The sequence below is a fragment of the Cavia porcellus genome, unplaced genomic scaffold, assembly GCF_034190915.1.
Source record: "Cavia porcellus strain 051 isolate PalLab524CR breed Dunkin Hartley unplaced genomic scaffold, mCavPor4.1 scaffold_3, whole genome shotgun sequence".
In the NCBI taxonomy this organism is placed as follows: domain Eukaryota; kingdom Metazoa; phylum Chordata; class Mammalia; order Rodentia; family Caviidae; genus Cavia; species Cavia porcellus.
Window position 1 is genome coordinate 16085040 of NW_026947486.1, and position 13274 is coordinate 16098313.

The 13274-nt window shown below is 42.6% G+C and overlaps 1 protein-coding gene across 2 annotated transcripts in view; it reads right to left on the bottom strand.

Moving 5' to 3' along the window:
- Positions 1–575: 575 nt before the first annotated feature.
- The window catches only part of Dipk2b (divergent protein kinase domain 2B), a 48565-nt gene continuing 35866 nt past the window's right edge, over positions 576–13274 (bottom strand). The window contains exons 4-5 of one of the 2 annotated variants that reach the window (XM_063245759.1): positions 5105–5393; positions 576–3932 (exon numbers count right to left, since the gene is read on the bottom strand). In XM_063245759.1, coding sequence (XP_063101829.1) covers positions 3751–3932; positions 5105–5393 — 471 coding nt within the window. In that variant the 3' untranslated portion in view covers positions 576–3750. Of the gene's footprint in view, positions 3937–5104; positions 5394–13274 lie in introns of both variants that reach the window. The other variant, XM_063245758.1, reaches the window with a different exon arrangement.

Sequence of the window (13274 nt, forward strand, 5' to 3'; positions counted from 1 at the left end):
TATTTCTGGGGAAGTGGCTCTGTCCTTCCTACACATGGCCAGTATGGTGTGTGAACAGCGTTAAGTGAAAAGGGCTGAAGAACAGTTATTGTCCTTAGAAAGAATATTTTCCTAACATCTGCTTTGTGTCCTGCCCTGTGTTGCTGTGGGAACAAAAAGTGACACATGTGATAAGCTTCCATCTGGATGGGAGGGTAGAACATAGATCTTTCTGGATTACTCTTGGGGTTAGCTTCAAATGAGATACTGACCTGTGGCCCAGGAATTCAAAGAAAAGATTCAGAATGTAATCTCTGCGGGCTGACCTGATAAGCAAAATTTAGGATTAGGGTAGGACCCAGAGAGGGTCTTCAATGACACATGGATACTTGTCAATGCAGGAAAGAAACTCAGCCCTGATATGGGTGCATCATGCACAACCCCCTCTTCCCATGCCAGGCCTTGCTTTTGAATGAAATGTAGTAGACTGGAGTTGAGAAGTGTTGCAGGTTGAGTTCTCTGGAAGCAGGTAATTAGATGGACACTGGGATTTGTACCAGTTTCTTGTGAGTGCTATAACAAATTACTACAAAGTGTGTGGCTCAAAACAATAGAAGTTTATTTTCTCACAGTTTGGGAGGCCAGAAGCCTAAAGTTAGTTTCACTGGGCTGAAATCAGTGTTGTGAAATCCAGCTGGAAGGACCATACTCCCCTGGGGGCTTGGGAGGACATTTGTCCCTTGCGTCTCCCAAGGGCTGCCTGGGTTCCCAGGCTTGTGGCCCAGTCTTGGTCTCCATCTTTACATCACTCCTCTTCTGTCTTCAAATTCCCTCTGCCTCTCTCTTGTAAGGATACATGAGATGGCATTCAAGGTCTACCTGCTCTACCCAAGACAAACTCGTTCTCTTCTAATCCTTAAATTAGTTACACATTTTTCCTTGTTAGGTAATCACTGCAGGTTCTGGGGATTAGGATTTGGACATGTCTTTCTTGGGAGAGGTGACCTTTCAGCTAACTACATGGTGCAATATATTTAAGGGGGATCTGTAACCCTTCTTACAACACCTGTAAGAAGAATGCAGAGGAAGTAGGATGGGCAGGGAAAATGAGACTGTGGTACAGGACAAGGAGAGTTCTGATTGGCTTAACAGAAATTTATGAAATGAGAACTGCTTGCCAGAGTTGTAGCTTGGTTAGCCAAACATCCCCCGGCCAGACCCAGTCACTAGATAAGGTCCTAGGAAGTATGTGACCTTGAACCAAGCTATAGAATGGCTGGGACAGAGGCTAAAGGAGCTGATAGCTAAAGCTGCCCACTGACCATAGTCTCATGCTGGAGAGAGAGTTGTTACTTAAAGAGGGACTTGGGCAGCTCCGCTGTGGGTCCCCCACACAGAGGGAGTAGCAGAGGGGGTCAGCAGATGGAATGGTTTGGGGAGAATGTCCCTTGAAGACAGCACCTCAATGGGGCCTATGATGTTTAGCCATGCTGACAAGAGAAACATCTGCTCTGACATGAAAGCTTATGAGAAAAAGGACTCTGTGACCTCTGGATCCCATGAAAAGCCACTAGCTGGGGAACCATTTCTAGGCATATGTGGGCCCTGCTTGACATCTATCTGCCCTTCTTTAATTCTTGGCCTGCACTGCGGATGTGACCACAGCTGCACAAATACAGAATTTGATTATAATTTCTACTAAAAACAAATCTCCCAGCAGCCCCCTGAGGGCTGCTTGGGTGGTTCCCTTCTTTGCTCTCTCCCAGGACTCTGTCAAGTAGGGAATAAGTTCTCTTTGTTCTGATTCAGGAGGGGCCTGGAGCTGCTTTTTCTGTCCAGGTTCAGCAGCTCCAGGTTACACGATGATTTTGAAAGAACATTCTTCAGTGTCTCGGGTCTGGAGGTCTATGCAAGTGAGGGTTTAGAGGAGGTTGGCTCAAGCCCCACAAAAGGGCCATTTTCTGGACTCCCTGGGGACCTCACTTAAAGTCACTAATCATATGGAAGCATCTTGCACGGGAAGAACTCCTGAACCTACAGAAATACACTACGGCCTGGCTTACAAATTGCAGGTCTCTGTGGCAACCCTTATTCCTCTGTAGGGTCCACAGGGTCTAGAGGCTGTGGCCAGCTGGAAGGACAGAGGACACACTGCATTCAGGTCAGAGGGAGGAGGTGAAAAGTGTGGTCAGACTTCAGTCTCAGGACCAATCCGAGAGACACCCATTGCAATGATTGGCCTGTCATCCTCATTGTCATGGAACAGCATCTGGAGTAATCAAAAGGCAACCCAGTACACCACAAAACAGGACTTTTTTGTAGGGGAGGGGGTCTACCTTTAAATGTGAGTCAGGAAACTAGAACTGGATAGCAGAGGGTAAGAGTCAGAGGCTGATGGAGAAGAAAAGAAGAGCATGGGCTGGTAGTGTGAGTTCTTGGACTATCCTAGCAAATTACTCTTCCTCCTTGGCATCCGTTTCCCCATGTGCTGGTTAAACCAGTGTTTTGACCTTACAGGTACTGATTCAGAGGTAGAAAAGAGGAGGTAGACTGAAAGGTTCCTGGAGGTAGGGGTTGGTGAGGAGGCTGAACAAAGACCTAGAAGAAGACCCCCACTACTGCTCATGTTGCTGATAAGAGTGTGCATAGAGGTGTATACTCTGTGTGGCCAAATATTTAATTTAGAGTGTATAATGCAAACTAACCATTGAGTAGAATATATTCTATTAACTGACCTTGAGAAAATAGTTTTACACTGATCTGTGAGGCCAAATTTGAATGAAAATTCTCATAGATTCTAGGGAGTTGTGCATTGGAGGGCATGATGTGGACAGACCTGAGCCCTGGTGCCCAGCTGTGGCTACAGTGAGATGTTCTGCCTCTGTGCCCAAAGGGCTGGGCTCTGGAATTGGTCTTTCTAAGGCCACATCTTTGAAAGCCTGTTCTGTACAGTTGGGATGCCAAAGGACCTGTCTGGAGGCTGGCTTTGCCTTGAAGACCCCTTGGCAACCCTTTCCCTGGCTTCCTCTCCTTCCCTGGGATCAGATTGCAGCATGACATGGCAGTCCTCTGAGCCTTTTCTGGCCTGCTTTTTGTCTTTCTCACAGGCATTTCCCCTAAGAACATTCTCACTTGTGCACTCCTTGCTTGACACCCACTTAGCCACCTGGACTAACAACCTGGCCCATATACTGACTCTTCTCTTAGCTCTGACTTTTTCCTGCACCCTGAGGTGTCTCCTATTTCAGCAGGGTGTGGAGATCATGTGTCCCAGGCCCCTCGAATTTCTCTCTTCTTTCATCATCATCGAGAATCTGGTAGCAATCAAGGGAAAAAAGGAGGCTCAAAGACATCACGTGAGTGTCCACTCAGGGTCTTCTGATGCCCACCCTCAGGCTCTGCCATGGTGTTCCGAGCCAATTGGGGCAATCATATAATGTCGCACAATTTTCCTCCCTAGTTCAAGTGTTCCTCAGTCCCTGAAAAATCAATTATGTTTCTTTTGATGTTTGTAGTGGAGCTGCTGCTCTGAAACTGGCAACAACCCAGTGGGTGGGGGTGGGGGGAGAAAGGCTAAAGGGCATTGTCCTTTTGGGTCAGCTAGGGCTCCAGATCCTCAGAACCTATCATCGTACTTGCAGTCTGGATAGCGGTAGGCAAATCTCGGGTCACAGGTTCTCAGGGGTCTCAAAATGTCCTTCAGTTGGCTGGCAGCCTGGAGGACCTCTGGGTCCGGACGGGAGCTCTCACCACAGTGAGTGAGTGCTAAGTCTATCTCCTCTTGCACCGGGGAGGGGAACTTCCCCTGGAGAAGTAGAGGTAGCAACTGCTGACACACCAGCACCAGGCTATGTTTCTCAGAGATGGTGTCACAGGAAGGCAGCTGAGTCTGGCAGCCAGAAACCAGGCAGCTAAAAATGTCTTGGTTCTCTCTGGTCCTGGTGGCTGTTTGGCTGCCTGGAAAAAAAAAAAGGAAAAGATCACACACCCCACACACTGCTCTCCTTGGGAGAAGGCACCACTAACTAGCCTTGCTGGGGGAAGCAGATTGGTTTCCTCATACTTCCCTGTCACCAGGAGATTAAGGATCCAAGGGCACAATGGTTCCTTCTGACAGCACCATGGAAAGAACTTTCTGCTATAAGAAGTTGAGCCCTGAACTTGGAAAATTCACTTATTCCTATCAGAAGCCAGGATATAGTTATATGAGTCATATTGATATTGCTATTCTCCAATAATTACTAAATTAGGGAACTTAGGAAATTATTAGGACTGGATTTGTTTTCTCTTTTAAAGCATAAACTCAGGAAAAATAACAGGCAATCCAGAATATACATTTAGCAGGTTGGTATGGAAGTAATATTCAGTGATTTATGTAGACTGAATATTCTGGAATCAGCCTGTTTTTTCTTAATTGATTCATCTTAATAAAGGCAAATCGGTAAATGAGTAAGTGTGGCTTAATTTTTCTGTCTTTGTGGATTTCCTTAATATAAATGAAATCAGAAAGAAAATCATTTGCCCTATTATTGAGCTTCAAAATTTGACCACCATGAGAAATGGGGATTTTAAAGGGTCTAAATGCTGGATTAGCTTTAGCACACAGTGAGAAACATGATTGAGTCATGTATCTCATTGGGTTCCATATTTTTTAATTTGAAAATTTTATGTAAAGCAAATGTGCCAACATGTATTGTAAAATGTACCAGTAAATCAGCCAGGTATTTAAGTTTTAGGTCAAAGCTAAAAGTATTGGATAAGAAAGATTCGGAGGGAGAGATGAGCCAGGAGTTGTGTGTGTGAGCAGTACCAGAGAAGGTTCCTAGACCACATAGACCCAGGCCAACTGCCCTGGGAGGGTACAGGTGGGGATGAGCCACCACAGACAATGCCCCTTGTGGACAAGGACAAATTCTCTTCCCCTTTGGAGTTGGAGCTGGAGCAGAAATTTAGAACGGGATGAGGGACATTTTAAAGGACATTGAACACTTCCTGAACTTGAGTTGTTCTCACTGTGACATACAGAGACTGAAAAAGCCCAATAGTGTGACCTCAGGCCACTCCTCCTTAGCTGCTGTCACCCTGACATTCCCCTTGACTGCTGAGCCAGGCCCATGCTGGGTACCTTCCTGCTTGTCGATGACGCCCAGAGTGCTGGCATCCCGGATGAACAGATGCCCATTGTTAAAGATGCCAAACATGTTTGCATCAACATGGGTGAAGTAGAAGAAATAGTTCAAATCGTTGCTCCTCAGGGACTCCAGGACACCAAGGAGCTGGTAGGCGAGGTCAGCTGCCCGGTCTGGGGGTGAGTCATAGAATTCCTGCAGTGGTCTGGTGCTGGTACTGATGAGGAGTCTGCCACAGGAACCCAGGTACTTGGGCAGTGGCCAGCCCTCCGCTCCAGGGAAGATCTGTCAGGCCAAAGAGCAAGCGTTAGCAAATGTATGAGAAAAATCTCATGGAGACAGCTCTTGCTCTGCCTCTCATGGAATGCGTACAGGGAAGTCAACCTTCACAGGCATCCTTGGTTTCAAAAACCATTGGGAAAGTGTCTCTTCTAATTTATTATGTCTCACGGGACATGGCAATACCCTACTCCCCCAATTTTATTGTGTGGATGGAAAGATTCAGGAAGGAGGCTGCTCTCATTTTGGTTGTATCTTTCAACATTTTCAAGAAGGGTATGAAAATGTTAATGGACCTACTATACCTTTCAATGATATTTAGGCTTCAGGGGAGTATGTTTAAGTGTCATACCATTGAAAAATATAGGACAAGTCTTTGAGATTTCATAGCTATCACTGCTTAGGAAGAAGCTAAGAGAAAGACTGATTGAAAGAAAAATATATTTATACTATTAATAAGAATAATATATACTATTAATAAAGAATAATATATACTATTATTCTTTAATAGTGCAATGTGGGTGCAGAGGCTTATGCCTATAGTCCCAGCTATTCAGGAGACTGAGACAGAAGGATCCCTTGACTAGTCTGAGCAGTCTGGTGAGTCCTCTCTTCCAGTCTCCAGAAGCAAAGCAAAACAAAAAACCCCAAAACATTAAAATAGCAGTGCAGTTTCTTGGTTCTTGGATAGGACAAAAATCATGAAGATGGCCCTCATATAATTTAAGATTCTAAATCTCTAAATCTTTCTCCTGCCTCCCTTGGGCAGATCTGTCTGGTTGGGGAAACTACATATTCACAGAGGTTCCTCAACTGATCAGAACCTTCCAGAAGGTTAACTCTGCTGGCTTAGGGGAACATAGACTGGCCTGACTCCTTGTCAGACCTCCAAACTTGCCAGTTTGAGATGCGGAAAAAACGGTAGGGAATCCTGGCTGGTCTTTTCTTGACCAATGATTAAAGCAGTTGTATCTAGTATGGTTTCTTTCAACTACAGAGAAAATAACAAAAACTGTAAATACCCGACACTCTTTCCTTGGTTCTCCTTCTTATAGAAATAAAATTGGGCTGAGGGTAGTTCAGTGGTAGACTGCTTGCCTAGCATGAAAAAGGCCCTGGGTTCCATTCCCAACACTGTGAAAACAAAATAAAATAGTCATCTTTCTTTGATAATTTTCTGTGGCCTTCTGTCCATTTTGATTCCCATTGTGAAGAACCCATGCCCATTTGCTTTTTGAGTTTTCCCTAACAGAGGGGAACCTTTCTTGTTATGTACCTTGATGGGAGATCAGAGGCCTGCTGTCACTGTCTAAATGTGCAGCTAAGTGTGGCGGTACATGCCTGCTATTTCAGCACTCTTGAAACCCGAGGCAGGAAGATTGCAAGTTCCAGCACAGCCTGGGTAACTTAGCAGTTTGGTGAAACCCTGTCTCAAAATCAGTCAGTCAGTCAATCAATCAATCAATCAATCAATCAGTCAATCAAATAAGCTGAGGATGAATCTCAGAGGAAAGGCCCAGGTTCAATCCAGTACCACAAAAACAAACAAACAGACAGACAGACAGATGGGCAACAGCTGTACACTATGTTCTTTATAGGTGGTTCCCAGGATTGAGTATATTATCTCAGTCCCCCAGTCCTAGTCCAGGACTCTCAGGAGTTGTAGCCATGGTCTACTGCTATCAACCAAAGTTAGAACAACTGGGAAAAGACCTCTGTGAATGCAGAGAAGAGCGATTCCTTCTCTGCTGCTAATATTGCAAATGTCAGTGTTACCAGGCAGGACTTTGTGTGTACAGCATAGCCTCAGACATCCAACAGTTCTGGGTTTGGGTTCCATCTATGACACAGGTTAAGTGACTCTGCCAAGTCATTTCATTATTCCCAGGGGGTCACTGTGAGCATTAGCTGGCATAATGGTATGACACTCAACACATACCTGACATGCAGTTGGTGCTCAATAAAAGAGAAGTGTCATTGGTTATGTATTCAGATGTCATCCCTTGGGCCAATATTTATATCCTTTGGTGGCTCCTTTTTCCTCTTCCTGCATCTTTCCCCCATTCCCTCTTTCCTTCTGCCTCTTCTTCCTCTCCCTCTCCTTTCTCTCCTCCTTTTTCTGTTTCCTATGTCTCCCTTCCACTTCATAGTTTCCTTTGTGTCCATTATGTAATCTCTGTGTCCTGAACTTTGGGGTCAGGAGAATTGGGTTCTCATCTTACACAGATGTTTGCATGGTAAACATCTGTCTCTGCCACTGGAGTGGAAGTTGACTGAAGACAAGACCACCACACCTTCACAAACACTCACTGATTTGACCATTCCCCTATTGATGGACATTTAGGTTACTTCTTTTTCTTTCTCCTTTCCAAGCATAGCTGCAGGGCTCATCCCAGGGTGAGTCATTCTTTGGCTACCTTTCCATCTCCTGAGTGTGTTGAAATCTGATATTTGAGGCACTGCTCAAAGTTACCTTCCTTCACAAAGCCCTTCAACTACCTCCAAGAGTGAAGGCAAAGCTTTCAATATTGTTGGTGGGAGTGTAAACTGGTATAACCACTGTGGAAATCAGTATGGAGATTCCACAAAAACAAAAACAAGCAACTATGTTTGACCCATCTATCTTCCTTCTAATATCTTCCCCAAAGAGTTAAAGGCATCATATTACAGTGCATGTATATCCATATTTATAGCAGCACAATTTATAATAGCTAAAACTTGGAAGCAGGTGCCTGTGCCGCTGTGTGCTTCCTGCATGACCCCTGCCAGCCCTGAGAAAGCTGTGCTGCCCTTTGACCTTGTGTCCATGCTACCAGGCTTCTTTTGTGACTCCCACCAGCTTGGAGGAACACTGCACCAATGGCTGCTGCCCTCGGGAACCCTCCCCATCTCCTAGACCAAGTACTTGGTCTTTGACTCCCACACCTCCTCCCAGAACCTTGAACTGCAGTGGATTAACCATGCTGAGTTGAAGGGAGATTCAGTGGCCTCTCACCCAAACCGAAGACGTCAGCAGGCTCCAATCACTATGTTCCTGTGCTTCTCCTGGCATTCGCCCTACAACTTCAACAACCAGTTGAAGTTATAATTTCACTAAGTGTGTGAAATCACCACCAAGTTCTCGCACATTTGCCTTCTTCATTGACTGAAGTCCTGGACTTGGGCACTTTTCAATGTCTTTGGGAAGATTTGTCATTAAATCAAGGATTTGAAAGGCTAGAATGCATTGGCATGGCAGTTTTCCTTTTTTCAGCTTGTTAGTTTTTTTCCTGACTTTTCGCATTCAAAAATTTTCCTAAGGATGCAGCTCCACTGGTTTATTGCTAACTTTTTGAATTTTGGGGGGAGGAGAATAGGACCAAACAGGATGAAACAGAATGAATCCACTCAGAACAAAACTGTGAAAGCATATAGGAATTCAAAAGCAGGTACCACCCCGTGGATGCCCGGACTGACGCCACTGGATTGCCTCCTGGCTTGGGACCATGCATGCTGCTGCACCGTGCGTCCTGTGTGCCCTGCAGAGGCCCGGACTGATGCCACTGGCCCGCCCGTCAGCCCAGGACCACGTATGCTACCATACTGCACTTTCCATGCACCCCGTGAATATCCAGACCGATGCGACCCGCCTGCCCTTTGGCCCAGGAATGTGTACGCTGCTGTGCTATACTTCCTGCACACACCGCAGATGCCTAGATTGATACCACCTGCCTACCCTTTGGCCCAAGACCACCTATGCCACTGCATCACGCTTCCAGGGTGCCTGGTGGATGCCCAGACCCAGGACACCTGCTGGTTCCTCGGGGACCCTCCCTACCTCCTGGACCTAATACTGCTGTTGATCTTCAGCTCCCACCCTTTCTCCCAGAACCGTGGAATACAGCAGATTAACTGTGCTACCTTGAAGGGAGATTCAATAACTGCCTCATCCAAACAGAAGATCTCAGCAGGCTCCAAAGAGTGTGGGTAACTCCTTCCTGCACACAGAGACTATCAGGCAGGGTGGGGAGTGTGCCAATAAAGACTCTCCCAACTTGGAGAAAATCAAAAGGGCTTATAAGACACACAGGCACACAGTAGGGACACAGTAGGGTCTCAGCCAACCCAAAACTACAGACAGGGAGATTTGGCAACCTGGAATAAACTGAAGATAAAGTAACAGCAGGAACAAAAAGTTGACCTACATCAATGCTACTAGGCTTGTCAGCCCAGGAAGAATATAGGACTCACCCAACAGGCCCTGCAGGGGGAAGTCAGGTGACTGGACCACCTTTTCATTGTGGGACCCAGCATTTGGACAAACATCATCTTTACAGTAGAACCCCAAAGTACCCACTACCAACAGTTGGCACTAGTGGGATTGAAGGACCAAATATTAACTCAAACTCAAAAGGGGAAAATGGCAAAATGAATAAGCACAGTGCAATCCTAAACATCTAGTCCACTAGGAGCAAGTAGAGGAGACACTGAAATAGAGGACTTCAAAAGTAACACACTGGAAATGTCTGAAAAGATAGCAAGTGAAATAAAACAATAACTCCATGAGGCTATAGAAGGAATCAAATTAAAAGTAATCTCTCATGTAATGACAGAAATGACAACCTTAGTAAAGGAGCTGCTCAGCGCAGCTAGAGAAGAAATAGAGAAAACAATACAGGAGCATGGGAAACTGATTGAAACCTTGAATGAACAATATAGAAAATAAGCAGAATTCAAGACACAAACTCAGAGAGACATCCAAGAAACAAAAAATTCTATTCAAAGCTGGCAAAACCGTTTAAATGAAGCTGAGGATAGGTTTTTGACCTGAATCACAGGGTCACTATTAGTGATCATGAAAGGATAGAACTTTTAAAACTAACAAAGCAGCATGAAATTGCAATCCAGAAGCTTCAAGATGATGCCAAGAGAAACAATGTAAGATTAAGAGTTATCAGTGAAGATGCAGAACTCAATGCAAATGACGTAACTAAAATATTCACAGAAGCAATAGCAGAAAATTCCAAAACATGGGGAAAAAATCCAATATGCAGATAAATCAGGAATATAGAATGCCAAACAATCACAACCATTATAAATCTATACCCAGACATATAATAATGAAGATCCCAGACATACAACATAAAAACAGAATACTAAAAGCTGTTAGAGAAAAGATACAACTCACCTATCAAGGAGAGCCCATTAGAATCACAGCAGACTTTTCACCAAAACCCAACATGAGCCTGGAGTGAGGTATTTTAATCCCTGAAAGAAAACAACTTTCAACCCAGATTGATGTACCCAGAAAAACTGTCTTTCAAATTTAATGGAGAAACAAGACACTTCCATGACAAGAACAACTGAAGAAATTCATGTCCACAAGGCCAACTCTAGAAAGAGTATTGAAAGACATACTGGATAGAGATAAAAATGACCACAATCTCCAGAACAACAATGAAAAGAAACCACCAGGTAGGACAAACAATTAAACAAGAGGGAAAAGCAGAAAGCAAACAACTGGTACATAACATGGCAAAGTCAAGCCATAACATATCAGTGATAACCACAAATATAAATGGCCTCAATTCACCTATCAAAAGAAATACATTGACAGAGTGGATCAAGAAACATGATCCCACAATATGCTGTATACAAGAAACACATCTGACCTAAAAGAAAACTCATAGATTAAAAGTCAAAGTATGAAAAACAGTACTACATGCCACAGGAACCCAGAAAAAAGCAGGGGTAACTGTTCTATTTGCAGACAATGTGAACCTCAAACCTAAAATGATCAAAAGAGACAAAGAAGGTCACTACATACTCATTAGTGGAGAAATTCAAGAGGAACTAACAATTATATATGCATCAAATACAGGAGCACCCAACTATATGAGACAGATACTAATAGACATGAAAAGCCAAGTACAGAAGAACACAATTATAACAGGGGACCTTAACAGTCCACTGTCACAAAGAGATAGATCAACTAGACAAAAAGTCACCAAAGAAATAATAGAACTGAATCATACTTGTGAGCAATTGGACTTAGTAGATGTTTACCCAACCACATCAGAATACACATTCTTCTCAGCTGCACATGGGACATTCTCCAAAATAGAACATATATTATCCCATAAAACATTTTTAAGTAACTGAAAAGGTGTTGAAATTATCCCATGTGTACTATCTGACCATAGTGCACTGAAATTGGAAATTAATGGCAAAAATTGCAAAACCTACATAAATACAAGGAAATTAAATAACAATCTTTTGAACAACCAGTGCGCTACAGATGAAATTAAAGAAGAAATAAAGCAATACCTATAATTGAATGAAAATGTGGAAACAACATACTGTAACCTGTGTGATGAAATGAAAGTGGTCTTAAGAGGGAAATATACAGCAATAAATTGTCATATCAAGAAAACAGAATGAACACAAATAACCCAATGGTTCATCTCAAGCTTCTAGAAAAGGAAGAGCAAGTTAAACCCAAAGTTTGTAGAAAAGAAGAAATTATAAAGTTTAAAGCAGAAATCAATGCAATTTAAACTAAAAAATACAAAGAATTAATGAATCAAAACCTGGTTTTTTGAGAGAATAAAAAAATTGACAAATCTCTAGCTAACCTTATCAAGAAAAAGAAAGAAAAATCCAAATTCACTCAACAAGGACTGAGAAAAGGGAAATTACTACAGATCCCAAGGAAATTCAAAAGATCATGAATACCTATTTTGAAAATCTCTACTCACATAGAGTGGAAAACACAGAGGAAATGGACAGATTTCTAGAAACATATGAACTACCAAAGCTCAACCAAGAAGATATAGCAATTTTGAGTAACTCAATATCACCTATTAAAATTGAAAAGGTAATTAAAAACTTACCAACAAAGAAAAGCCAAGGCCCTGATGGATTCATTCTACAAGAAATTTAGAGAAGATTTGATGCCAATACTCTTTGAACTCTTCAATGAAATTGAAAAGGAAGCAATCCTCCCTAAATTATTCCTGGAAGCAAGTATTACTCTGATACCAAAACCAGAGAAAAACCCAACCAAAAAGGAGAACTTAAGCCAAACTCACTAATGAACACTGATGCAAGGATTCTCAATAAAATACTGGCAAATAGAATGTAGCAAATCATCAAGAAGATTATACATCATGACCAAGTGGGATTCATTCCAGGAATGCAAGGATGGTTTAACATATGCGAATAAATAAATGTAATACACCACATCAACAGAGCCAAAAACAAAAACCACATGGTCATCCCAATAGATGTAGAAAAAGCTTTTGATAAAGACCAACACATGTTCATAATAAAAACTCTTCAGAAACTCAGAACACATGGTGTCTACCTCAATCTTATAAAGGCCATCTATGACAAACCAACAGCCAACATTATACTAAATGGACAAAAACTGAAAACTTTCACTTTAAAATCAGGAACAAGACAAGAATGTCCACTATCACCACGCCTATTCAATATAGTTCTGGAAACATTAGCCGGGCAATCAGACAAGAGAGAGAAATAAAAGGAATAAAGATAGGAAAAGAAGAAGTTACATTATCATTATTTGCAGGTGACATGATATTTTATATAGAAAACTCAAAAAACTCCATTAAAAGACTACTAGAGATAATAAAAAAATTCAGCAGTGTAGCTGGATACAAAGTCAATGCTCAAAAATCAATAGCATTCCTGTACAAATGCTAAAAAATCAATAGCATTTCTGTACATAATTTCTCACTGAGAGAGAAATTGTGGAAACATTGCCCTTCACAATAACATCTAAAAAATGAAACATTTAGGAATCAACCTAAGTAAGAATGTAAAAGATCTATATGCTGAAAATTATGCTATGATATAAAAGGAGATTGAAGAGGATATTAGAAAATA